Source organism: Phodopus roborovskii, unplaced genomic scaffold (genome assembly GCF_943737965.1).
Source record: "Phodopus roborovskii unplaced genomic scaffold, PHOROB, whole genome shotgun sequence".
NCBI classification, from domain to species: Eukaryota; Metazoa; Chordata; class Mammalia; order Rodentia; family Cricetidae; genus Phodopus; species Phodopus roborovskii.
The window spans coordinates 58,065,932-58,092,512 of NW_026126480.1; the positions used below are offsets into that span (position 1 = coordinate 58,065,932).

At 49.2% G+C, this 26,581-nt stretch overlaps 1 protein-coding gene across 1 annotated transcript; it reads left to right on the forward strand.

Moving 5' to 3' along the window:
* Vwce (von Willebrand factor C and EGF domains) lies at positions 1–25,469 on the forward strand. The gene is made up of 20 exons (XM_051193949.1): positions 1–117; positions 2,007–2,101; positions 2,197–2,286; positions 3,000–3,128; positions 3,853–3,969; positions 6,415–6,531; positions 7,283–7,411; positions 8,695–9,113; positions 9,193–9,286; positions 10,436–10,518; positions 13,057–13,144; positions 15,285–15,370; positions 16,491–16,608; positions 16,993–17,078; positions 18,194–18,290; positions 19,805–19,887; positions 20,831–20,921; positions 20,999–21,081; positions 21,391–21,454; positions 24,851–25,469. The coding sequence occupies exons 1-20, from the start codon at positions 8–10 to the stop codon at positions 25,453–25,455; spliced, it is 2,784 nt and encodes a 927-aa protein (XP_051049906.1). The 5' UTR covers positions 1–7; the 3' UTR covers positions 25,456–25,469.
* Positions 25,470–26,581: the final 1,112 nt, after the last annotated feature.

A 26,581-nucleotide genomic window follows, 5' to 3' on the forward strand; every position in this document is an offset into this window, starting at 1 on the left:
GCCAGTCATGTGGGCTGGACTGTTGCTCCATGTTGCCTGCATCGTGATCCTGTTGCTGGGGTCTTTGGCCCGAGGCTACACCGGGAGGAAGGCACCCGGGCATTACTCGGCCGAGAGGTAAGAGCCTGGCGCCCCTCAGCGGCCCAGCCACCAAGCATCACAGCGTGGAGCTGGGAGGCATTGGCAAGAGGGCAGCCGCAAGACCGATATCCTCTGGTGTGGACGCACCAGGGGGTCTGGACAAAGAACAGTTTGTGCCAGTTTGCTGGCCCTGGCTGGGTACTGCTCTCACTAGGGCATATGGAAGATGGGATCTTGGCTCTGGGTGAGTCTTGGAGTACTAAGTGACCAGGTGGCTAGGGGACCCCAGCACTTGCCATCAGTTCTCCACTGCCTGACACTTTCTTCCTTGGTAGTGAGGGGCCTCCTCCGCTTCTGCACCCATTGCCTTGGGGTAGGAGGTTTTCTTAGTGCCCCTTGCCCTGTGCACTCCGTGGACCTTGGAACCACCGGTGCCTCAGGGTTATGCTTTGGTTTCTGCGCATGTGTGCACAGGCCGAGGAGGCGGGAGGCGTGTCTTCCTGAACCCTGTGGTCCTCCCTAAGAGTGTCCCAATCCTCCACCAACACAGTGGGCTGGTGACCGAGTGCTGATCGTGTGAGTGTGATGCTCATATTAAGAGAACATGGTGTCAGAGGGTAGCCTGGCCCATGGCCACATCTTCCCAGGGGCGCACAGCAGGGGTAGCCCTAAAGGAAGGGCTTAAGGCTCAGCACGTGGGTTCCACAGATCCCTGCCAGTTCCTGCAGACTGAATCAGCCCAGCACACGCTCAGTCTGCCTCCCTGACATCGCCACACGTGAAAAACTCCTTGGGGCTTTCTTGTGGGTACTCTGACCCTGCCTACCTGAGGGTGAAACTCTACCAGCTTCTCCAGGTACCTACCCTACCATTTACCACTTTGATGGCACCTCATGTCCCTTTCAGAGTTCCCTTTGGCTTAACTGGCTCTTTTGAGGATCTCAGCTGCAGGACCCTCCTTGGTCGTTGCTATCATCACTCCTATGTGTGTGATGTCGATGTCAGCCCCTGGTTTGACTTCTCTGCTTTTGACTTCTGAGAGCGACAGTCCCCAGCAAACTTTTCTGTACTGTTATGGTCCCTTAAGGTTCCCACATTTGAAACAGATTATTAACCCTAAGAACCAGGAAAACCTGTCTTGTCCTATATCGTTTGTGTCTGATGCAGGGACAGGTATAGACAGGATGCTCGGACTGGTGGGATGGAATTCCCATCAGCTCGGAGTATGATTGGATTCATGATACTTACTCCAGCCATGACTTAAGACGTCTAGTCCCTGCCAATGTCCCCTCTGCCTGGGATGTCCCCCTCCTTTCATACCACTTCTCTGGTCTTCTTGTGCTTGGAGCAGGGAAGCTGTCATCCCAGGGACCCTCTTCTGACCACAAGTCCTCTTAGGGTGACTGTTATGCTCAGTTCCCATCACCCGGATCCTGTCTGTCCCTTGAAAGTGAGGACAGTAGCAGAATCACAGCTTTACTGCCTACCCATTCTGGACACTGGCTCTAGGTCACCTGAAGCTCCAGAGGGTGTTCTTACTTGGACAGAACCTTCTGGGCCAAGCCTTGGGTACCTTGTTGGCACCCTGAGGGATGCCATCCAGACCTTCTGCTTTCTTCCTTTTCTGGCTTCCCACTGGAGAAGTTATTAGGTATTTTAGATGTTGACGTGAACAGACAAATCCTCAGGGAGTAAAGAGGATAGAGACACTGAAGATCTTATCTGGTCTCTTCTGCTTTTGTCTGCTCCTGCCTCCAGGAGGGATTGTGGGTCATTTAGAAGTCTCCCACTGTTTTCCCCCCAGGGGTTCTGGAGAACCCTGTTAACTAACTTATAGACCAGTGGATGAGCTGGGAGCTTCTGCCATTCTCTTCATACAGATTGTGGACAGAGTGTTTTTTTTTTTTTTTTTTTTTTTCTTGCAGACGTCGTCTGGGCCCCCATGTCTGCCTATCGGGCTTCGGGAGTGGTTGCTGCCCTGGCTGGGCTCCTTCCATGGGCAGTGGGCATTGTACCCTGCGTAAGTACCCATTCCTGTGACCCAAGCCTTCTCAGCACCTGCCCAGGGCTGTGCATTGCCAGTGCCTAGTCCCTCACCTGCATCTTTCCTCTCAGCCCTCTGCTCCTTTGGCTGTGGGAGTGGCATCTGCATCGCCCCCAATGTCTGTTCTTGCCAGGATGGAGAGCAAGGGGCCACTTGCCCAGGTAACAGGGACAATGGCTGATGGGGGACCACCAAAGGAGCATCAAGATTATGTGCCTGACATTAGCCACTTGAGATAGGTTCTAGCTTGGCATCCAGACACCCTGTTAGGTAGGCATTTTCATACCTCTCTGACTGACAAGGCTGAGACATTTAACTTTTGGCTTTTCCTGGGTTGTATGATGTATTAGCTACATTTGTTACAGGTGTGACAAAATAGCTGATAAAAGCAACTTAAAGGAGGAAAAGTTAATGTGGACTTTTAGTTCAATGGTGTAGTCTATCAGGGCGGAGAAGGCATGGTGCTAGGAGAGGGAGGCAACTGCTCACATGGCATCCTCAGTCAGCACACAGAGAAAGTCGAAGGCTGCTGCTCAGCTCAGTGTCTCACTTGTGTTCAGCTTGGCTCCATAGGTTTATGGAGCATCACCTCCCACAGTTAGAGCGGGCCTCTCCATCTCAACCCAGTCTAGAATTCCTTCAGAGACATATCCAGAGGTTTCCTCCTATTTGACTCAAGATCCTAGGAAGTTGACAATCGATATTAACCAACAGCATGGCTAGTAAGTGGTAGACGTAGATGGGAAATGTGTTCACTTCCAGACCACCCACCCTGCAGCAGATTCAGGAGGAGCCCTAGGACATCTGAGAGGCCAGACTGCCACCTGCTTTGCTGCTTGTTGATATGTGCTTACTTCCGTGCTGTTTGTTTTAGAAGTCCAAGGATCCTGCGGGGAGTATGGTTGTGATCTCACCTGTAACCATGGTGGCTGTCAGGAGGTAGCCCGAGTATGCCCTGTGGGCTTCTTGATGACTGAGACAGCTGTTGGTATCAGGTGTGCAGGTGAGAAGTCTGGGATGAGGAAGGGGAGGGTGAAATGGTGTCTGCTCCCAGAGCCAGCCGGGAGCTGTAGGCAGAGTGTGTGACGTTTACCAGAGATGATTACTATGATCAGTTTCTTGTCCATCTCTTCAGAGGCAAAAGTCTGGTTGGAGGTGTTGTTTGTTTATTATGTGTGTGTGTCATGATGTGCATGCAGAGGACCATGGTGGATCGGGGTGGGGGAGGGGAGAGGGAGGGGGAGGGGGTGGGGGAGGGGTGGGATGTTAGTACAGTTCCAGAGAGCCCAGCAGATATCCCCACCCCTTCCACACCCAGGCCGCCTCTCAACGCTCCTGATTCTCCTAGCCCCACACTCCTCCAGGACATACCTGCTGTATCAGCTTATTCCTGAGCAGGGCATGTCACCCCTCTGGGCCTGGGAGCATCTCCATTATGTCCGAGGTCGTCAGTAACCCCTTTCTGAGTCTCTAGTATAATGACAATGTTCACTGGGCCCTGCCATTTTGGGGACCTGAAGGTTACCATATAAGGACTATCAAAATGTCTCTGCCTCCCTCAGGTATGCTTCCCCGCCCTTTAACCTGCCTGCATGGGTTAAGAGTAGGGCCCAGGCCCTCTGTCCTTTTATCTCCTCTCTTTGGGGCTCCCCTCGAAGTGGGGGTCACTGTTCCTGGAGTCACCATCACAGTTAGAATGGGCTGTGCAAAGGGTTTTCTTTTCTCAGACATTGATGAGTGTTTAAGCTCATCTTGTGAGGGCCACTGTGTGAACACGGAAGGCGGCTTCGTGTGCGAATGTGGGCCAGGCATGCAGTTGTCTGCTGATCGTCATAGCTGCCAAGGTGAGTGGGCAGAGGTGTCAAGAGTGGTTTCTAGGTGCTGCCAGACCCAGTGAGATACATTCTCCATGCCTCTGAGAAGGATGCTGTGTCATCCTGCGGTACTGGGAAAACAAAGGTTCCCTCACATCCATTCTGTTTGTAAGAGATAGACTTAGGGTTTCAGTCCAGCATGGCGGATTCTTTTGTTTTGTTTCTTTGAGATAGAACCTCCCTACATATCCTTGGCTGTCCTGGAACTCACTTTGTAGACTAGGCCGGCCTTCAACTGAGTTCTGCCAAGTGCTGGGACTATAGGCATGTGCCACCGTGCTCATGCCCAGTTCATGGTGGACTTGCTCTGAACCAAGGCACTCTAAAATTTTCTGTTTCTGTCATAGGGAAGGATGGGGATGAAGGAACCATCTCAGGGAGAGAAAGGGGCAGATGCACCCAGGGCAGGAGGTACCAAGATAGAGATGGGAGGGATGCAGGCTGTGAGTGGGAGGGGCCTGTGAAGGAGTCTGTCACTTAAGTGTGTTTGTAGCTCCTCCAGGGTTAGGTTCTGGGGGTATCTGTGCTGTAGGACCCACACACCCTACAGTCTGGTGGTTTGGAAAAGAAAAGATTGGGACAAGGTACTAGCTATGGGGGCCCAGCAAGAAGATGTCTTCCTCTTGTCTTCTTTTCTGTAGACAGGGTGTTATTGTGCAGCCCAGCCTGACTTCCAGCTTGCCACTTTAGTCCTGGGATTATAGGCATACTCCACCACACCTGGCAGAGTGAGATCTTCTACAGCACTTATCCTTTCCAAGAGACTTTGGTTTGCACGGATATGTAAGGATGATTCTCATCACAGTCTCACACAATGAGGCAGAGGAGACAAAATAAGCCCCTTGATTCTGAGCTATTATTTTCTCTGCATGTGAAATTTCATCAAACCCAAAAATCTTGAGCACTATGGTTCGAGCCTCATGCCTCTCTCCCATCACCCTCCTCTTACTCTAGAGAGCCCTGCTTTCCTGGTCTGCTTGAGTTGCCCTAATACTGTGCTGCTTAGACCACAGGAATTTGCTCTCAGACCCTAGAGAGCCATAGTCTAAGGCCAAGGTACTGGCTAGCATCTGGCTTGAAGAATATGCTCTTGCTGTGTCCTCACAAGATGGTGAGAGGGAGGGACATGGGGTGCTCTGGTCACTCTTCTGCCCTTGTGATGTCATCTAACCCTAACTATCTCCCAAAGCCCTACCTCCTAAGCACCCGAACCTTGGGAAGTTAGCTTTCAGCATGGTTTTTCAGTCTAGATGCCCTGCCTGCCTGCCTGCCTGCCCCTCATAGTCATATGTTCTTACACATGCGTGTATACAGGCTTACTAATGGCCAAACTCACATGCTGGGTACCAGGCTAAGCACTTTCCATGTGTGCTCTCATTCCATCCTCACAATTATGAAGTTGATACTGTTTATCTCCATTTTTCTGATAAGAACACCGAGGCTTAACACAAATAGTTTAGCCACTATCATATAGGAGCTGGGGGCTGATCACAGTTGCCTCTCCATTTTTTCCCCCTGAGCAGTAATTGCTCTTAAGGCTCTTCCCACATCAGGTAAACAGACCAGACAGATTTGTTGTTGTTTTTTTAACTGCTGCTGGGTTCTCTGTGATGCAACTGTCCCATAGCTTATGAGTTCTGACAAACAGGGAGATTATTTCTAGGGGTTTTTGTTGTTGTTTCAGCTTCAAACAGCAGCCTGGGTGAGTTTCTGTGTGGGAGGCTCTGTGAAGGAAGCTTTTAGAGCCTACAGAAGACTTCTCTTCTATGCACACAAGAGGGAAAGGCATTTGGGGTAGGCAGAATATGAGTCCATGGGGAAGGAATGAGACGTATTTAGAAGATGTGGGAAAATATGGGTGAAGGTGAGGGCTGGGAATGTTCACCCATAGCTATGTTCATTTTATTTATTTAATTTTCTTACATTTAAGTGTGCATGTGGAGGTCAGAGAACAACTTTTGGGAGTTGTTTCATCATGTGGGTCCCAGAGAGCCAACTCATCAGGCTTGGAGGGAGGCACCTTTACCTGCTGGACCATTTCACTGGCCCCATAGCTATGTGTAATGGTCTCATGAGTGCTGCAATGGACCACTCTGCTCCAAGGTTTGGAGCAGAGTGGTCCATTGCAGGTGGTCTTGGGTAATAATAGGACCTCCTGGGGCCTATTATGGGAAGATGGTTTGTGGTTCAGGAGGAACACAGGCAGAGAACTCAGGGAGGCTGTGTCTATTCTCCAGCCTAGAGGCAAGGTGGCTTGGGCTGGGGTGAGATGGTGAGGGTGGAGACTGTCAGCTGGTAGGGGAGTCCAGAAGTTGGGAAAGATGGCCCCCATGGCCCTGAGTGGGGTGAGGGGGGAAAGCAAGAGTCTAAGCTCTGTGGAGAAATGGGTGCGAGCTTTGTCATCTCCCTTCACAGACACGGATGAGTGCCTGGGAACGCCCTGCCAGCAGAGATGTAAGAACAGCATTGGCAGCTATAAGTGTTCCTGCCACACTGGCTTCCATCTCCATGGCAACCGGCACTCCTGCATAGGTGAGATCAGCAGCCTGTGTGTGGTACACTTAGGCTGCCAATCAGGAAGATGGACAGGTCAGTCTGGAAACTGGGAAGACCAAAATTTGGACCTTCCAGTCCTGTGGAACTTCTGCTTAGAGTGCTCCCATCCCATGCTTGGTATCCCAAGCTGGGCTTCCCTGGTCAAGTTCTCTTCAGCCTGCTATATTCTCTTCACTGCTCTCCCAGATACACATCCAGAACTCCTCTCTGCTCACCCATTTTCTTGGCTGCCTCTGCTCCCTGGAGTAAACAAACTACTTTATGTTTTGGTTCTTTTGGTTAAGAAGGAGACTCCTGTTTTCTCAGCCTCTTAGAAATTTCCAGAAAGGGATTACCACATTTAGTTCATGGGCCCAGGAGCTTGAAAAAGACCTTGTACTAGAGGGTTACATATTTGTCTTGAGCCTGCTTTGAACAGGACAGTGAGTTTTAAGACAGTGTTTACAAAAGAATGCCAGACTGCAGAAATGAGATTTGCACCAGAGCTGAACACTTAATTGTCCTGAGGATGAGATACCCACCCACCCACTGGACATGTGAAGCTTCTAAGACTACTGCTGATCGATACCAGCCCCATCCCTAGCATTCTGAGTTGCATCTTGTACTCTGGAGCAGGGATGAACTTTATGAGAGCTTGAGGTGAACTCTGCCAGTCTTTTGGGTGTTCAGGGATGGGAGGAAGAGAAAGGTTCCATGACCAAGGGAAGACAGTGAGCTTCTCCCACAGATGTGAACGAGTGTCGGCGACCGCAGGAGAGGCGAGTCTGTCACCACTCCTGCCATAACACTGTGGGCAGCTTCCTGTGCACCTGTAGACCTGGCTTCAGGCTTCGAGCTGACCGTGTGTCCTGTGAAGGTGAGTATCACCCTGCTCTCTAGACCGTAGTCCTGCCTTTTCAGCACAAGACCCTGTGTTCCTGGCTCCAGGCAACACTATAGATTTTGGTTCTGCCCTTGTGGTACCAGGTCTCACCCCTAACCACAGGTGCCACCTCTGTGCCAGAACCTTCTTTAAGTTCTTTTTTTGTTTGTCACTTCCAGTATCCCCACTTTCTTTCTCATTGTCTCTTTCCACTTTACATTTTTGAAATTTATTTACTAAAACTCTTTATGCATATGAATGTTTTGCCTGCTTATATGTGTGTGCCTGATGTCTGTGGAGGTCAGGAGGGGGTGCCAGATCCCCTGGACCTGGAGCTACAGGGCCCTAGTGCTCTTAGCCAGTGAGCCATCTCGCCATCTCTCTAGCCTGGCCTTTTTCTTCTCCTTTCTTTCTTTTAATAAAAGGGTTATTTTGTGTGTATGATGAGTGTTATGCCTGCTGGTGTGTGGTATGTATGTGTGTCATGTGCTTCAGGAGGGCCAGAAGAGGATGTCTAGTCTCCTGGGACTGGGGTTATGGGTTGTTGTGAGCTGCCAGGAACTGAACCTGGTCCTCTGCAAGAGAAGGCAGTTGAGTGCTCTTACTTAACCCCTGGAAATCTCTCCATCCCGGACTTTATTTAGCCAGCCCATTCCCCTTTTCCCTTTTCCCCGTTCCCAGCCACTGCACACAAATGGTAAAAAGGAAAAACAAACCAGTAATGATGGAGGAAGGTGTGACACAGACTCTCAGGGATCCTCCATCCCCCTGGCAAGGAGGTGTTCATCTGTAGGGACAATGCCCATTCAGTTTCCCAGTACATATGTTGGGGCAGGAGCCTCCTCCCACGGGGGACCAGTCTGCTATGAAGCTGGAGAGAACCCCTCATCCTGAGCCCTGGCTCCCCTGCAGGGAAGCCACAGCTAGGTGGGAAGCAGAGCACTGACTCAGACCCCAGCCCATAGCAGCTAGGGAGAGTTGTTCCCAGGATGGACCTGGAGATCTCCCAGTCTCAGGAAAACCTGTGTTCCCTTTGTTGCTGTTAAGAAAGGGAGGGCAGGTGAATCTTGGAGCTGCTGGACCTCCTTGTTACTGGCTTGGGATCTTTTCTTGCCCATTTGCTTTCCCTGCCTTCTTCCCTGTGTCTGTCATGGTGGCCTCAGCAGTTCCCAGCCGGTTATATTATGATTAGGAAACTGGTGACCCAATCTAGGACCCTAGAACCCCACTTCTTACCCCTGCTGCCTCCCTCAGGAGACCCTGTGCTTCCATTTCAGCTTTCCCGAAGGCTGTTCTGGCCCCATCTGCTATCCTGCAGCCCCGGCAGCACCCTGCTAAGATGTCCCTGCTTCTTCCTGAGGCAGGCCGGCCTGCCTTGTCCCCAGGACACAGCCCTCCTCCAGGGGCCCCAGGATACCCTACTGGAGTCAGAACAACCCATCAGCCATCTACCACCCTGGCCCTACCAACATTCCTTCCCACACAGTTGCTATCCACCCCATTACCAAGTTCTTCTCTACTGGGGACCCTCAGCCCCCCTCCACCTCTCCAGGGGGAGGCAGTGGGGACTCCTTCCCCCAGGGGCCCGGAAGGCGCAAGGCTGGGGACAGGGCTGTCTTCCTGCTGGTACCAGGGAGCCACACATGAGCCAGGGAGCCGCTGGAGCCAGCCTGGATGCTCTCAGTGCTCTTGTCAGGTAGGCGTGAAGTCCCCGGGTTGCCCTGATGGAGCGTTTGGGGTCTGCCCATGGCTGCAAAGCCCGCTTGTGTGTCCAGGATGGAGAGGTGACCTGTGGAAAAGTGAGGTGTAATGCTACCTGTTCCCATCCAATTCCACCCAGAGACGGGGGGTGCTGCCCGTCTTGTACTGGTAAGAGCCGATGGGGAGGGACCCAGCCCTGCTCTTCCTTCCTCTATAGCCTCTTGAAGCCCAAAGCCTATTTATTATTCAGCTTCCCTCACAATCAGTTCTTAGAGTCACCTGGAAGGCCGGTTCTGATGGAGGTTCAGGGTTGGGGCCTAAGACTAGACAAACGGCTGCTCTGGAATCTCACTTTGAGATTCTGTGTCTGTGCCGAAGTACTTTTCAAGGAGAACCATTCATCTGGCTGCTCTTCTTGGCCAGCCAGCCTGCTTGCCTGCCCACCGGCCCTCTGATCTCTCCCTCCCTCCCTCCCATGAGTCCACATCCATTCTGTTTTCTCCTTGCCCTGTCCCACCTGCTCTTGGATTGCTAGGGGACAGTCATTTCACTTCCTCTCATGGGCTGGGGCCGGGCTTAGTGCTTGCTTAGTGTGTGCGATGTAGGTTCTGGGTCAATCTGCAGCACCACAAAAATGAAAATTTCTCCCCAGGGTTTGGCAAGGAAGTGCCTGTATTGGTTGTCTTAGAGATGATTTCCCTTTTTGCTATGTTCCACCTATGTATTGGGACCTAATGGAAAGAACTGAATTCTCTTTATAATCAAGATTGTGGAACCTTTCAGGTCTCCTGCTGGTACATAGTGATAGTTCCTTTTTTTTTTTTTTTTAATTTTTATTTTTTATTTTTTGGTTTTTTGAGACAGGGTTTCTCTGTGTAGCTCCTGACTGTCCTGGAACTCACTCTGTAGACCAGGCTGGCCTCGAACTTAGAAAACTGCCTGCCTCTGCTTCCCAAGGGCTGGGATCAAAGGTGTGCGCCACCACCACCTGGTGATATTTCCATTTTATGGTGAAAATTGCAGAGGCAAGGTGACATGGGCAAGGCTGCTTGGGTAAATGGAGCTGGAATTTTCCATTTGGACCCTGACCTGTCTTGTGTGGTGGGATACACTTGGATGAACACTCAGGGCCACCGCAGCTGATCTTGCATGTGTCTCCCGTGTTGTTTCCCAGAGGTCACTATGTCTGGGCATCCAGGGTGGTGAGAGGAGCTTCTAGAAGTATTACGCCTGGCGAAGTAGAAACCTCAGGTGTCCTCTTTGAGGAGGCTGATGTCCCCACCTCTGTTTGCTTGCTTGTTTGCTTGTCTTTCTAAGGCTGCTTTCACAGTGGTGCCATCCGAGAGGAAGGGGACGTGTTTTCACCTCCTGAAGAGAACTGCACTGTGTGTGTCTGCCTGGTGAGCAACCTGAGATCCTGGGTGTTTCCCTAACCTTTGGGAGTTGTCAAGGAGGGAACAGATCGGATGTTGAAGGGAGCTTGTGTCAGGGCTTTGGGTCTAAACCGAGCTTGAGAGGGTCACAGAAGCATCCAAGCTCAGGCCGACAGACTTGGGAGGCATCTGCTGTGCATGAGAAAGCCAGGGCAGAACAGGGTCCATCTGTTTGGGAAGAGGAGGATGGAACTCTCTCAGGAACTTCACCAGGGAAGTTTTCTCCAGGCAAAATATTTAGTACCACAACAAAGGTGTCCACTGGGGGAGAGAGCAGCCTCATTAAGCCTTCTGGCTGTCGTCGTCGTCTTCTTTTTTCTTTCTTTGGTTTTTTTGACACAGGTTTTCTCTGTAGCTTTGGAGCCTGTACTGGAACTCACTTTGTAGGTCAGGCTGGCCTCAAACTCACAGAGACCTGCCTGTCTCTGCCTCTTGAGTGCTGGCACTAAAGGTGTGTGCCACCACCGCCCAGCTCCCCCGGCCTTCTTAAGAGTATTTTCGTTTTTGGCAAGTTCACTCCTCAAAGAGCAATCATAAGCATTTACTGTGCCTTCAGGCACAGGCTTGGTGCCCTTCCTCTGTTCCCTAACCAGAGGCTCCCAGCAAGTACAGGGTAGGTGATGCTGTCCCTGATCCACAGATTCAAAGTGGGTCTGTTACAGGCTGTGACTACCAATCCTTGCTGCCACCCTCTGTCCAACTTTAAACATAGCCCCTGGGGTGGCCACAATGGTGGGTGGGTGGTAGATAATGAGTGATACACAGAATGCCAATAGCATTCATTTAGCTTTTCCTGTGTGCTAAGCATGCAGAGAATAGGAACTCACGTATATTCTCCCATTTTTATATAGTGAGATGGATGCTGAATCCACCCATGTTAAAAGCTCCTGGAGATGTAATATCCTTTGTATAAAATCTTGTTAGTGGAGGCTTTCTTTGGGGCCACCAACCAACTCCCAAATTAGATTTATTATTAATTATGAATGCTCCGCCTTAACTTCAGCTCGTTTCTTGCTATCTCTTATAAATTAAATTAATCTGTTACGTTTCATCTATATATCGCCTTGGGCTTTTTACCTTTCTTTCATTCCGTATGTATTATTCCATGTCTTGCTGAGTGGTGGCTCCCTGGCTGGCCTAGAGTGTCTCCTTCTCTTTTCTTCTTGGTCTCTCTTCCTTCATTCTCCCTCAGCCGAAATTCCTCCTATTCTCTCTGCCCTGCCTATTCCTTTTCTGCCTAGCTATTGGCCATTCAGCTTTTTCTTAGATTAATCATGTGCCTTACTTGGGCAGGCAAGGTAAAATAGCAACACATCTTTACATAGTTAAACAAATGCAGCATAAACAAATGTAATACATCTTTGCCTGGTTAAAGTAATATTCCACATTACCAATGTAACACATCTTTACATAGTTAATGACCCTAATGCTGGAGACTTTTTAAATTTGAACTTCAAAGTTGTTTTTAAAGATGTATTTTGTGCCGGGTGTGGTAGCACATCTTTTAAGCTCTTGAGATGCATAGGCAGGTGAATCTCTGTGAGTTTGAGGCCAGCATGGTCTACAGAGTGAGTTCCAGGACAGCAGAACTGGGAATACATAGTGAGATTCTCTCTCCAAAAAAAGTGCTTTATTGTTTGACTTTTTAGTTATTTATTTAAGAAGATTTATTTATGGTCTGGAGAGATGGCTCAGTGCTTACGAGCACCAGCTGCTCTTCCAGAGGACCTGGGTTCAATTCCCCACACCCACACGGCAGCTCACAACTGTCTGTAACTCCAGTTCCAGGGGATCTGGCACTCTCATACAGACATACAAGTAGGAAAAAAAAAAAACATTTGTTTATATATTTTCCTGCATATGAGCGTTTTGGTTGCATGTGTGTCTATGCACTACTTGTGTGCCTGGTGTCCCCAGAGGCCTGAAGACAGTGTCAGATCCCCTGGGACTGGAGCTACAGATGGTTCTGAGACACCCTGGGGGTGCTGGGAACTGAACCTGGTTCTTCCGCAGGAGTGAAAAATGCTCTCCACCACGAGCCATTTCCCTAACCCCTATTGTTATTGTGTGTGTATGTGTGCAGAGGTGCTCAAGGTTGCTCACAGATGCCAGATTAAGGTATCAGATCTCTTGGAGATAGAGTTAAGGGCTATTATGAGCTTCCTGATGTCGGTTCTGGGGACCAAACTCTTGTTCCTTCAAAGAGTAGGAAATATTTTTAACCACAGAGCCATTTCTCCACCTCCTAACTTGAAATATCTATCTATCTATCTATCTATCTATCTATCTATCTATCTATCTATCTATCTATCTATCTATCTATGTTTGTGGAGAAAAAAAGTCTCAGTTAGCCCTGGATGGCCAGAAACTTGCAATGTAGACCAGGCTGGCCTCAAACCCACAGAGATCTGCCTGCCTCTGCCTCCCGAGTACAGGGATTTAAGACATAGTTGGCAGAGAATCTGATCCCACCCCTGTCCCCACAACCATCTTTTGCCTCCTCAGGCTGGAAATGTGTCTTGTATATCCCCGGAGTGTCCCCCTGGTCCCTGCAAGACTCCCCCACAGTCAGATTGCTGTAGTTGTGTCCCAGGTAGGTGATGCTTGGGGATTTTTGTTGTTGGGGTGTGGGGGAGAAGTGCCTTTGGAGCGTGTATTTGGGTAGGAGAGGGGAGACCTCCTCCTGCTTTAAAAGGACAGGTCAAATGATATAAGTCAATTACCCATTTTAATGAGTGTCTCCTATGTGCACTATGTTCGTAGCTTGGCCTTCCCCTGTCTCTAGGACACATCTTGAGTGTGGGCAGAAGGAGCTATGAGCCCATTCCTGGCACTAGTCTGCTTCTGGGTGTGAAGGAATATCTTTTAACCCACTGTGACATAAGAACATGGTTTCCTATGACTTAGGGAAAAAACAAACAAACAAACCCAGGCCTTTCAGGTAATCAAGGTAAGCAGATGAGGCCGCAGGGTGAGACGCCCAGGTCCCTTAGCACTCACCCCCATAGTAGAGTTACTCACTAAGCCTGCTGTCTTGTGGGGTGAGACACCCCCTTTCCTCGGAATGGACACCTCTCTTTGTCTAGCAGAACCTTAGTGTCTCTTGTCTTTGGACCCCACTGCATGGGGGCTGCCTGCTTGTGTGCAACATTCATAACTGCCCTTAAAAAGCTCTCACTTGAAGGACAATTGTCTTAACACCCTCCCTTGAAGGACAGCCTGTCTTAACATGCCCCCCCCAACTCCCATCTACTTTAATCTACTTTCTTCCTTCTCCATTTCCAAGTTAAGTCTAACAATGACCTCATCAACAGGAAGGGAGTTTCCCTACCAGCACGTGCCCATGCTGTTTGGGGCACCTGCCCTCTCTTGGTCTGTTGAGTCCTTGAGTTGTCACAGTGAGGGGATCATGCTCACTGCTCCTTTTTAGTGAAAAAGCAGATTCAGAGAGGCCAAGTTACTGTCTGCAGACTCACAGCAGTTAGTGATGGAGCTGAACTACAATTCAAATAGGCCTGATTTCAGACCTGCCATAGTTGTTGTTGTTGTTGTTGTTGTTGTTTTTTTAAGACAGGGTTTCTCTGTGTAGCTTTGTCCTGGAATTCACTTTGCAGACCAGGCTGGTCTCGAACTCACAGAGATCCTCCTGCCTCTGCCTCCTAAGTGCTGGAACTAAAAGTGCATCACCACCGCCTGGCTGCTGGCATACTTTTAAAATATCTTGGGCCAGTGGAATGGCTAAGCTAGTAAAGGTGCCTAATAACCTAGGTTTGATTCCTGGAACCCACCTGGTAGGAGGGAATGGACTTCTGCAAGTTAACCACTCATGGCTACACCATGCTTCTCCCCCAATAAATAAATACATATAATTACAAATTTAAATTCTGGTTTTTTTCACAGTACTAGAGATTGAACCCAGGGATCTGTGCAAGCTGGGTGAACACTTTATTTCACTGAGATACATCCCCATTTTATGCTTTTTTACTTTGAGACAAGATCTTATTAAGTTGCCTGAGCTGGCCCACGACTCCCTCTATAATCCAGTCAGGCCTTGAGCTTTCTTTCCATCTTCTTGCCTCAGCCTTGCAAGTAGCGGGCATACAGGTTTGTGCCATCAGGCTTGGCATACATTTCTTTTCTAACTCAAGACATTTTGTTATTATTATTTTTGTCTTGACTATGTAGACTTTGTCTAACTGTGTAGACCAGGCTGGCCTCAAACTCACAGAGCTATGTCTGCCTCTGCCTCCGGTGTGCTGGGACTAAAGGCATGAGACACCATGTCTGGCTTTTTTTTTTTTTTTTTAAGTTCTTTTTGTACAGTCAGTATGAAACCTGTGATGTGGGATCTGTCAGCTCCCATGCACACTGAAGGGCAGTAGCTTCAAGACTACTGTTTTTTGTTCTAAGTCAGCTCTGAGTTGACTTGAACCCAAGGCAGCCTGAATGGATATACTCTTTGCCAGGCTTTGGGGCTGGTGTTACCCTGGGGAGGGTCTTCAGATGTTCTTTGCCCATCATCTGGCACGCTGCTCTGAGTTTCTTACTCTGTAGCTCTTTGGGCTCCCTCTGCCTCTGGGGTAATGAATGACTCGTGTGGGGTCTGGGATTTGGAGGCTGAGAAGCACTCTGAGTCCTGGCCAGGGCAGCTGCCCCGCCCCTCCCTGTCCATCTGTCCACTCATCTAGCTGCTCCCCGAGGGAAGCCCTGAGTCCTGCCTTTGTCTCCTGCAGGGAGATGCTACTTCCATGGCCAGTGGTATACAGACGGGGCTGTGTTCAGTGGAGGCGGTGACGAATGTACCACCTGTGTCTGCCAGGTAGGGTGTGAGGTTCCTGCACCTGCTGACTCCATGGAAGATGGGAGGGAAGCTGGGTGGGCAGCATAGGAATTTACCCAAGATGCTTTGCCATGGAAAAGATAACCTGCTATGCATCAAACGGGGAGAGACTGGGATAGTAATCCCTGTAGAAATCTCCCATGCCTTTCAGCAGTCTCCATGAAGTCAGTGTTTTTCACTTCTGTATTGGTAGAGCACTTACTATGATCTAGGGACATGCCCTCAGCCCAGAAAAGCACCAGCCCCCTCTGACTGGCAACCTACAGCCTAGGTGGGCATGGCTTGGCACAGGATCCTCAAACCTTCCTGGGAGGAGAGAGGGCCAGTGGAGACTTGAGGGGTGACTAGGACCAGTCAGGTGCTCAGGGTGCTGCACCTCTGGTTGGAGCAGCAGAAGCTGATGGGCTTTTCAGGGATGTGTCTTCCGGCTGGAAGCAGGCTGGGAGGTGTGGTCTTTACACAGTAGTTCAGCAGCTGGTGAGTGCGCTCAGGAGAATCGGGCCAGGGAAATAGCAGAGGGCAGAGAGGATTGTGGGAAGAGCTCTTCCACTTGTCCCATGGGAGCTCTTCTCTGTGGATAGTGTTGCAGAGAGTGCCAGGGGAGGGAGCTGGGCTCTCACAGCTGTGCATCAGACATGTCTGTGCATAGGAAGCCAAGCATCCTCATTGTCCAGGGAGGATGTTTGTGTCCAACAGGGGAAAAGCAGAAACTGCGGACCGGGCTGAGCTGCTAAGGCTTGGAGTGGTGGAATGCCAGGATGAGGTTGATGTCTGGGATAGTCTCCTAGATGTGGACTAGAGTAGATTAGAGGGGTGGGAGTGGAGGGTGGTAGGAGGGAGTCTTGATGGAACTAGGGTTAAGAGGGAGGATGGTAGATGGTAGAGACCCAGCGGAGCAGGGGGAACACCACAGTACCTTCCTTCATCACCCTCCCCAAAGGACTCACCCTTTTTGCTCCTGTCTCTCTGGATATTTCTTTGTCACTTTTACTTGAAGGTCTAGAGGATGGCTGCTCACCAGCCTTCTCTTCAGCCCCAAGTGGCCCAGGGTTGGGGAACCACCCTCACTGATGCATGCATACCCTTGTCTCTCTTCCAGAACGGGGAGGTAGAGTGCTCCTTCACACCATGTCCAGAACTGGAGTGTCCCCGGGAGGAGTGGTGGCTGAGCCCAGGACAGTGCTGTTTTACCTGTCGGGAGCCCACACCCACCACAGGTGAGGTCCAGCCTTACGGCCCCCAACACAGAAGGGAGGCTGGGCTTCCCTTACTTGGACTGATCATATGTGTGTTAGTGGTGTGAGCATGTGTGTCTTATAGTATTGTATGTGAGCTGTGACTATGTGAGCGTGTGTTTGTATGTGTAAAAGTTTGCACACAGATTAGGCGAACACATGTGGTTTGTCTGTGAGCATGGGGTTTCATCTTTAGAAGGGTGGTTCTGGAGAGCATTCCTGCCAACTTTGTTTTTTGTTTGTTTTGGAAGTGTTGTGGGTCCATTGAGTCATTGAGTGTGCCTTACCACTGAGCTACACCACCCCCCCCCCCCCCCCCCCCGCTATCTGTCAAGTGTCTTTTCCCTTTGCTACCTCTCCTGCCAGGCTGCTCTCTAGATGACAACGGGGTTGAGTTTCCGATTGGACAGATCTGGTCACCTGGTGATCCCTGTGAGTTATGCATCTGCCAGGTGAATGACAACCTGCTCGCCTTCAGCTGCTTTACCCGGCTGTCCCATCTGCCTCCCTTACAGGAGACCCTGCTCCTGCAGAGCCAGGGCACGGCCAGCCTGGCCTCAGTTGCCCCTCCTAGGCAGGGTTGGGGTGATTGAGGGCAGTAGAGCTTGGTGGCTGCCTTAGATACTGTGGGTGGCCCTGCTTGGGCTGGGAGCTGCTGCCATGAGAGTCTGCCCCAGGGGCCTCAGGAGGCCTCAGACGGGATGGCCTGGGGTGTAGCTAGCTCAGAGAGCTGGAGGTGCCATTTCTGGGCCATGTGATGTTTCATCTTGACGTGCACCTTGTCATGGCTGAGTAAGAGTGTGTGCTTGAAAGCCACATATGGCTGTTTATGAAGAAACCACACAATGTTTTCCCTTTCCACTCTGAGTGCCTTGGCTTCCTGAGGGCTTTATTCCTCCAAATAGAGCAGGGCGGGATATCATTAGGGAGCCCCTGCCAGTCATGCAGGACCTCCTGACACCACATCTTAATCTCCAGATGACTGTTTAGGGTGCTTCGTGAGAGGCCAGCTGGAGCATGTTTGCTGCAGGGAGGGGGAAGTAAAAGCCTCTCTCTGCTGAGGCTCTCCTTCATGGCTGATCGTGGCACTCATTTTACAAGAGAGTAAAATAAAAGGCCATAATGTTCAAATTCTTAAGAGGAGAGGGAAGAGAGAGAGAGAAAAGGAAGAACCCTCATAAGGCATTTCCGGTGGAATAGTTTTCTATAAAAATAGGATTTTATTGTTCTCGATAGGTTTGGGGTGAGCCAGGGTTCCAGGGGAATGCTGAGAAGAATGTGGAGGTGGTGATGGTATGGCCTCAACTGCTGCTGAGGGACAGGATAGGAAGCAGAGGGGACTTCCCTGTCTTATGAAAGTCAGAACCTTCCTGGAGGTTCTATCAACTGTGTTAATCAGCTGATCTTTATTGGCATGGGGGAGGTGTGGGGAGAGTCTGCCATTCCCCAGCCTCATCCTGGCATCCTTGAGGGCAAGCCACGGACAGTGGGTGGCATTGCCTTTCCTTTGGTATGGGGAAGCTGACCCTGCTGTCTCAAGTCTTGGTGAAGTCCCTTCTTCCTCCAGGCAAATGGCTCTGTGAGCTGCAGGAGGACAGACTGTGTGGACTCTTGCCCTCACCCCATCCGGATCCCTGGACAGTGCTGTCCTGACTGTTCAGCAGGTAACTCTGGCTAGGTCCTACCTCACCCTCTTCAGCAATTCTCCTGGAGTCCCTGCCTGCCTTACCTCAGTGTCCTCCTCACTGAGTACCCCTGGACCCGCATCTCCCTCACTCCCAGAAGCCTGTGCAGCACCCACAACTCAGAGAAGTAAAGTGGCTTGCCTGAGGCAAGGCCTCCATGCGGGACCCATGCATGAAAATCCAGAGCTTACAATCCTCTTGGGGTGACATAGGAACCAGACCTGGAAAACCAAGCCAGTGAGAGCAAACGCAAATAAGGCTAGATTTTTTTTCTGCAGTAATTTTGACCTTTTCCACTATTTCAAAATTAAATTTGTCCTAGAAAAGCAATAAAGCCAGAATACATTTAAAAAGGGCCATTTACAACTGTCAGCCCTGTGATTATGTCTTTGTAGTGTTTGTAACGTGCATACCTTTTGATAGATGTGTGTTACGGGTTTTTCATCCTTAAAAAAAATCCCTCCCCAAGGGTGGTGCTTGTTGGCACATGCCTATAATCCCAATACTTGGGAGAGAGAGGCAGGAGGATCAAGCCTGGGCTAGATAGCAAGACAAATCTCAAAAAATAAAATGAGATAAAATAAAATGAATCGTATTATGTTGAAGGGTATAGTTCAGTGGGAGAGTGCTTGCTTAGAATACATGAGACTCCGAGCTTCATCCCTTACTCCAAGTACAGACAACAACAAAACAGATGAAATAAAAATTAAAATATTTTCTGTCTCATCTGCTTTTATTATATATATGCAATTATATATATATATATAGTATGTACATATATATGTAGAATATATATTTACATTGTATCTATATAACATCTTATATTGTAATATATAAAATTATATATTACACATAAATATATATAATTACATACACATACATATATATGTGTGTATTACACTTTTTTTTTCTTTTGAGTCAGGTCTCACTATGTAACCTAACTTGACCTGGAATTTGCTTTTTAGCCCAGGCTGTTCTAGAATTCCATGCTCCTGCCTCAGCTCCTGAAAATTGGAATTCACAGACATGTGCAGTCGTGTGTTTTTGTACTTACCAGTATGTGAACAATTTCATCCAAGTGGCCTCTTTCATATGGAGTCTTAGGAGACATCAGGAATGGGGGCATGGGGGACTGGTCCGGACAGGTGGGGCTTTTGTTGGTTGACTCTGGAGAGGGACAAAAACTTTGTGTCTCCAGCACTACCTTGAGCCTTATGAGTCATCTGCCTATCCCACCCCAAGTTCTTCAGTGACACTCCACCCCTATTATAAAGATACTGAAGCAAAACTCTGTAATGTCCTCCTTACTTAATCCAGCCTTAGAAAGCAGCCAGCACCCATTCCAAGGATGCTGATCGATTGCCTAACTTCTGGGGAGGTGTGGGGCCTGACTCTTGTTATCCAGATAAACTTCCAACCTTTGCCCTGGCCAGGCACCTGGCCACTACCAGCCACCCTTCTGGCCAATGCTCACCACATGCTCTGTTTGGCAGGCTGCACCTACACAGGCAGAATCTTCTACAACAATGAGACCTTCCCATCAGTGCTCGACCCCTGTCTGAGCTGCATCTGCCTGGTATGCACCACCCAACCAGACCCAAATTCCCAGAATCAGCTCCTGAACCCGGAGAAGCTCACTGCTGGTCCTGGTGAAAGCCATCTGGCATGATCTTTAGCCAGGGTCAGGGAATCATTTGAAAACTCTGGCTGATCCACTATGCCTGCTTCTGGGTTGCTGAACTCAGTGAATCTCATCATTTCTGGATGAAAGAACCAGACTGCAGAGACCAAGTCATTTGCTCAGGGTTTCATGACTGGTTGAAGGGCCAGGCACTGAACCTTAGTATACACACTCCTGGGTCACACTTATACCCCAGTCTAAAAGGCAGGTTAGTGCATGCTGAATTATCAAGTTTGGAAAATGAAGGACAGAAGTCCCATCACTTATCATGCTGATAAGTTAATGCTTGGCTAGAGCTGCCTAGTACAGTGTGGGTGTGCCTGTAGGCTGTCAGGGAGCCTCAGTCCTGGTATGTGTGAATAGGGAAAAACAAGGTCAACACATGGATTGAGAAATGTAGGGTAAATGTCTCTGTTGCCTCGGAGTAGCCCGCTGTCCACTGTCCCTGTATATTCTCAGGCACATGCTTTGGGGAATGTTGCTTCTTGGACCTTTCTCTGAGTTTCTTTGCTTTTTATGATTCTGCGGATGGAACCTAGAGTGAACATTTTTCCCGTTGAGCCACACCCCACTTCTCTCCCTTGTTTTTTGCTGCTAAGCTTCCCTGGATAATTATACATTTTCCAATAGGTCAGGTGACCTCATGGATGAAGTCAGGCTTTGTTCTCGAGAAGTTAGGAAGGACTCTAGATGCCAAAAGGTCACCCCTCAACCCCTATCTCACCATGGATGACCCATGTACTGCCAGATGGATCCGCCTTGCTGGGAGCCCTGGGCTTTCCCTAGCATTGTACCAGCTGTCTCCAGTGAAGGGCCATGTGTGTTCTGTGTTCTACAGCTGGGTTCGGTGGCCTGTTCACCTGTGGACTGCCCCATCACCTGTACCTACCCCTTCCACCCGGATGGCGAGTGCTGCCCTGTGTGCCACGGTGAGTGGAAAAAGTCACCCACACCAATTCTCCCAGATGATCTGGATCTCATCATCCTGTGTCCTCTGACTCTGCAGACTGTAACTTTGAAGGGAGAAAGGTAGTGAATGGTCAGGTGTTCACCTTGGACAACGAGCCCTGTACCCGATGCATCTGCCAGGTGAGTTGGCCTGAAGGCCTGGGGCTGACAACCATGCCTGCATGCCACACACGGTGGCCTGACCTAATCTGCCCATCCTGCTGTCCACTTTCATCTCTGCCTCTGGCCACCCAATCCGCTTTGGAAGTCCAGATGAAGGTGTCTTGCCATGGTTGGCATTACCTGTCACCCAGACCGGGCCCAGGCATTTCAGTCTCTACCCAACACTTTTCTGTGTGTCCAACTGTTGACACAAGAGGCCCTGGAGAGCTCTGCCACAGGTAGGCAGGATACTCTGGGATTCCTCATGGTGTCTTTCTGCTTCTTCAGCTGGGAGAGGTGAGCTGCGAAAAGGTCCCTTGCCAGCCAGTCTGTACTGACCCTTCCTGCCCAGGTAAGCAGGCCTTGAGCCTGAGCTTTCCCTGCCATCTTCCACTGCAAACTTTCCCAAAGACATAGGCCTTAAGAAGGGGTGCCAAGGGGACCCAGGCCCAGACACCATGATTTGCTCAAAGTCACACGATTATGGCAGGCTGCTGGTTTGGGCTGTTTATTATGAAATACCAAATGCCATATGTGTTATATTGTCTGACCCCCCCCATTTATTTTTATTGATTTATTTTTTCCTGTGTGTGGTGTTATGGGTCAAGTTCAGCGTCCTCTGCAGGCGAGGCTAGTGCTGCACCTCAACCATCACCAGCTCCACCCACTCCTCACCCCTTTTTGAGACAGGAGTTTTACGTTGCCCAGGCTGGCCTTAAGTTCTTGGATTTAAGGAATCCTTCTGCTTCAGCCCTGTGAGTGCTGAGACTACAGTCATGGCCACCAGACTCAGCTAATCCATGTGGCTTCTGATGCAGTTACAACCAGGGCACAGTGCTCCGTTGTACAGCTCTGAAGTCTTGATGAGGACCACAGCTGGCCTCTTAAGAAAGGTCCCCTTATCTGTGAGGGGCACTCTGTGGGACTTCAGATGGTGTCTGAAACTGGATGGTACCGAACCCTACCCAGGAGCACTGTCAAACTTACAACAGAGAGGTTCCTAAGTGGCTAACTGATGGGGGGCACACACAGCGTGGATACCCTGAAAATGTGTGAGTCCCAGCCTGGGCAAGATGGGGTGAGGTGATATAGACCTTCGTGCTACTCTTCATTTCTGAACATTTCTATTTGCTATTTAAAGACAGCAATTGATCATGATAACTGAAGCGTCAGAAAACAAAACTTCAGATAGTGGGCATTTACCGTATTCTCTTGAGCTGGTTTTCCTACCTCCCATCTTCCCAGTTCACTGAGCTCCCCTCCCTCCCTCCCTCCCTCCCTCCCTCCCTCCCTCCCTCCCTCCCTCCCTCCCTCCCTCTCTCCTTCCTTGTATACCTATTGCCCTGGGCCTCCTTCCCTCTCTCTGTGTCTCCTTCCCTTCCTCCCATACACCTGTAATGTACCTCCTGTGGAAAATTCTGGGTCAGCTTTTTTATTCCCATCTTGTGGGTTGTGTCAGGACTGTGCGGTTGATAGTGGGGGCAATTGAGTCAGAGAATATCAGGAGTAGATCGGGGTCTCTCACAACAAATTACCATAACCTGGTCCTGAAGGGGATCTGAGGAAACATACAATGATGCAGATGGCTCTCATAGTCTCCAAAACTGTTTAGAATTTTAATTTTTCCAGTTAATCTATGCATAGGTGTGTCTTTTTTTTTTTTTTTTTTTTTTTTTTTTTACATATTTCCAACTTCTAGGAAGATGGTGGACTTTTCCCCAGTGTCTTGTGGATGACATTGCTTCCTGGGAAATGCCTGTCTCAAATCTTTGGCCTCCCAAAGGCATGACAGGATGTGGTCTTCTCCGGGGAGGTTTAGGGCTGGGAACAGTGCTGGGGACTATTGGGGACTTGGAGGACCATGCTTTCTTTTATCTACCACATGCTCCTTTAAACTTGATAGGTATCACCCCTCAGCTTTTCAGAAACTGTCACCAGCACACCAGTCAGCTGCTGAGTGTCACCTCCTGTAATAGCCATTGAGCAACTCAACAGGAATGCCTGGCTCAAGGGCCTGGCATTCTCTCTCTTTTCCAGATGAGGTTGTAGAGCCTGGGGGAAGAAAGTTTCTAATTGGAGGTACTCTACTCTCTCTCTCCTTATCCCTTGCACTCTGTCACTCCTCTATGTAAGGAGACTAAGCCCTGAAGAGGAGACAGGCTGAGACAACTTCATTTCCTAAAACACACTGTCAGCTCTGCTCACCACACCCTACTCCTACCCATAGCCACCATGTCATTGAAAGAGAGTAGGAACTGATTCCTTTGGTGACATAAAAATAACACAAGAGACTGATGGAATGGCTCCACAAGTAAAGGCGGCACTTGCCTTAAAGCCGGATCGATGAGCCAAGTTTGGTCGCCATAATACGCATGGTAAAAGGAGAAAATGGACTCTTTCAAATTGTCCTGTGACTTCCATGTGTATGTTGTAGCACGCGGCACGCGTGCGCGCCCGCACACACACACACACACACGCACACACACACACGCACACGCGCACGTGCACACACACACACACACACAGTAATAAAAATAATAATTTCCTTCAGACACAGTTCATATACCACCCAGTTTACACATTTAAAGCATATGACATGAAAATGGTTAGCTATGTGCCATTGCCCTCTAGAGGACTTTCCCATTATACCATAGGCGGAGCAGCATCTACTGCCCCTCAGCTGAACCTTTGCTTGTTGCTGGCTCTTTTATTTTTGTGTAGCTTCCTTTCCTCCTATGAACCACACCTTTAAAGTGAGAGAGGTGGTAGGTTGAGACTGTTATTCATTTACTCATTCGTTCATTCATTCATTCATTCATTCATTCATTCATTCATTCAGTGCTGGGGGATTGAATCTAGTTCACTGCACTTGTCTAGTATGCATGATGCTCTGGTTCAATTCCCAGCACCACATAAATTAGGTATAGTGGTGCATGCCTGTAATCCTAAGGCAGGAGGATCAAAAGGTCAAGTTTGCTGGGCTAGGAGGCACAAACCTTTAATTCCAGAAGGCAGACAGATCTCTGTGAGTTCAAGGCCAGCCTGAACTGCACACTAAGTGCCAGGACAGACAAGATTACATATAGAGATCCTGTCTCAAAAAGAAATAAATAAAAAGTTGTGATCCTTAGCTATCTAGTGAGTTTGAGGCTAGCCTAAGTCATGTGGAATAGTATTTCAAATTTTAAAAGACAGATTGTATAATTTTGGATAGCTTTAGGTTCATAGCAAAACTGAGTGGAACACAGAGCATCTCTGTATCTTCTGGCTCCACAGATCTGTCTTTCCCTTGGCAACACCCTGCAGCAGAGTGATTATATCTGCTGTCATTGGTGCACCCAACCTGACCTGTCATGATACCCACAGTCCATAGCTAGCATGGGGATTTAGGCTAAGGCATCCTGTACAGTCTTGTATCTGGCCTTAAGTCTATGGGGGCCAGTTTTGCAAATGGGAAGCCAGAGGCCCAGCATTAGACTCTCTTTGATCTCTGGCACTCCTCCATGAAGGAAACTAAGACCCAAAGAGGAGACAGGCTGAGTCATGAGCTTTCCAAAAGTTCCTGGGAGGGCTGTTTTAGTGAATTTCTCTCTTCCATTCATGGTTTCTTTTCAGCCTTCTATCCATGGAGGTTGGAGGCAGCCCACTATGGCCCTCACCAGGTGTGCTGAATCCCCTGTGAAAATGGAGTAGGGTGTCCATCCCCAGAATGGTTTATGTCAGACCCTGTTTCCCTACCTCTGTCTAGATTCCCTCTCTCCTCCAAAAGAAAGGCAGCAACCCTCCCTTCACAGAGACCTTGGCAAAGCTGCTCAGAGCCTGCGTGGAGATTCTGAAGTCCCTGCCAACTGTAGCTCTTGCCTAGGGCCTCTATCAGCATCACCTGCAAGGCCCATGTTCCAGCTCCTGCAGCTACTTTTGAGAACAAACGTGTCTGGCGAGCAGACTGTACTCCCAGGCCCACCAGTAGCCCACACCTCATCCTCACTGCCATCAGAACCAGAGGGCACATTTCTAGGGGAACTGGGAGCTTCTCAGCCTTCTGAGCCCTCAGCAGGATCTTCAGTATCTCCTGGATCCTCCACTCTACCTCAAGCCTTTCCAGGGACTCCTTGGTCACCTGGGACTCCAGAGAGTTCTTCCTCAACCTTTCGGGCAGCATTCCAGTGGCCTCTGTCTGCCAACCTCTTAACTGAAGCTGAAGCACCTTCAACGACTGTTCCTGACCTCTCAAAGACCCTCACAACCCCCTTGAAGCCTCAAAGACTCTCTGCAACTGTCCTGGACACCCCCGACCATGTTCCCCAACAGCCCACAACAGATATCTCAAAGAAGGAAGAGTCTGCCATCTGAGTGGATCACCATGCCTGGGAGCTCTCTGCCAGTGGCCTCGTGGGTGTGTGTGACCCTGGGGTAACCCAGTGGGGTCTCAGAGAAGACCTTAGAGTAAGACACTATCTGTAAATCAAGGAGAGAGGCAGTGGAAGAAATAGCCCAAACATTCTTGACTTTGGACTTTTAGCCTCCAGAGTTGTGAGAATATCTATTTCTGTTTAGCCCCCATCCTTGACTGTGGTATTGGTTACAGTGGCCCTGGTACATTAAGCAGTGTTCACTCTTGATTGGGCAGAGCCATGCCTAGTGTGATCCTGTCACTGCACACTATTGACATTGATGTCACATACCATCCATCCTAGAAATATTTTGAGGGTGTCTGTTGTCTCTGTCATTATGCTTTGTTTTCAACACTGATTGCGTGTAATGTTCATTTCAAGATGTGTTCAGAACATGTGTTATATCCCCATTCCTATTTTAAACACTGAGCTGCTAAATCTCTCTCCTCACAAGTTTACAGTCTGGGGAAGGGACAACTGCTCAGAAGATAAGTGCACTTTAGAGTATGAAATGAGGATGTGGGAGGCCAGTGAAACACACACACACACACACACACACACACACACAGAGAGAGAGAGAGAGAGAGAGAGAGAGAGAGAGAGAGAGAGAGAGAGGTAAGAGAGGACCAAACTTGTTCCCTACTGTTTTCTATGTAGCCCATACTCCCCACTTTTAGTAGTTAGCAGCAGATGCCTTCCCATTTCTAATTCCTTACTTTTAGAATCTGGGGGGTAGGGGTTGCTTCCAACTTTTTCTGTTATAGGTAGATTCCCTGGGAAAACCATTACAGTTAACAAATAATTTATAGCTAATAAATAAACAAATAAATTTGTCCCAGTGGGATTAATAGGTCTAAAGGTAGAGAGGTCAGTGGTTTTGTGTTGCTAAGTAACCACTCAAGTAGAGAGAATGGATAAAACCCGCTAGAGTGGTGCCTGCATGAATGTTTGAGCGTAGCACCCACAGTAACACAGGCATTGGTGCTCAGTTACTCCACATTGGAGGCTATTTCTATAAAAAACAATTCAATCCAGAAATAACTCAGCAAAGGTAAGTTATCTTTATCTTTTATGAAGTAATGTTA

Excerpts from the sequence above, each read along its gene's own strand:
- Vwce (XM_051193949.1), top strand. The coding sequence starts at position 8 with ATGTGGGCTGGACTGTTGCTCCATGTTGCCTGCATCGTGATCCTGTTG. Across the intron at positions 13,145-15,284 it reads TTGCTGTAGTTGTGTCCCAG|GGAGATGCTACTTCCATGGC; the intron begins GTAGGTGATGCT and ends TGTCTCCTGCAG. Across the intron at positions 20,922-20,998 it reads GTGCTGCCCTGTGTGCCACG|ACTGTAACTTTGAAGGGAGA; the intron begins GTGAGTGGAAAA and ends CTGACTCTGCAG.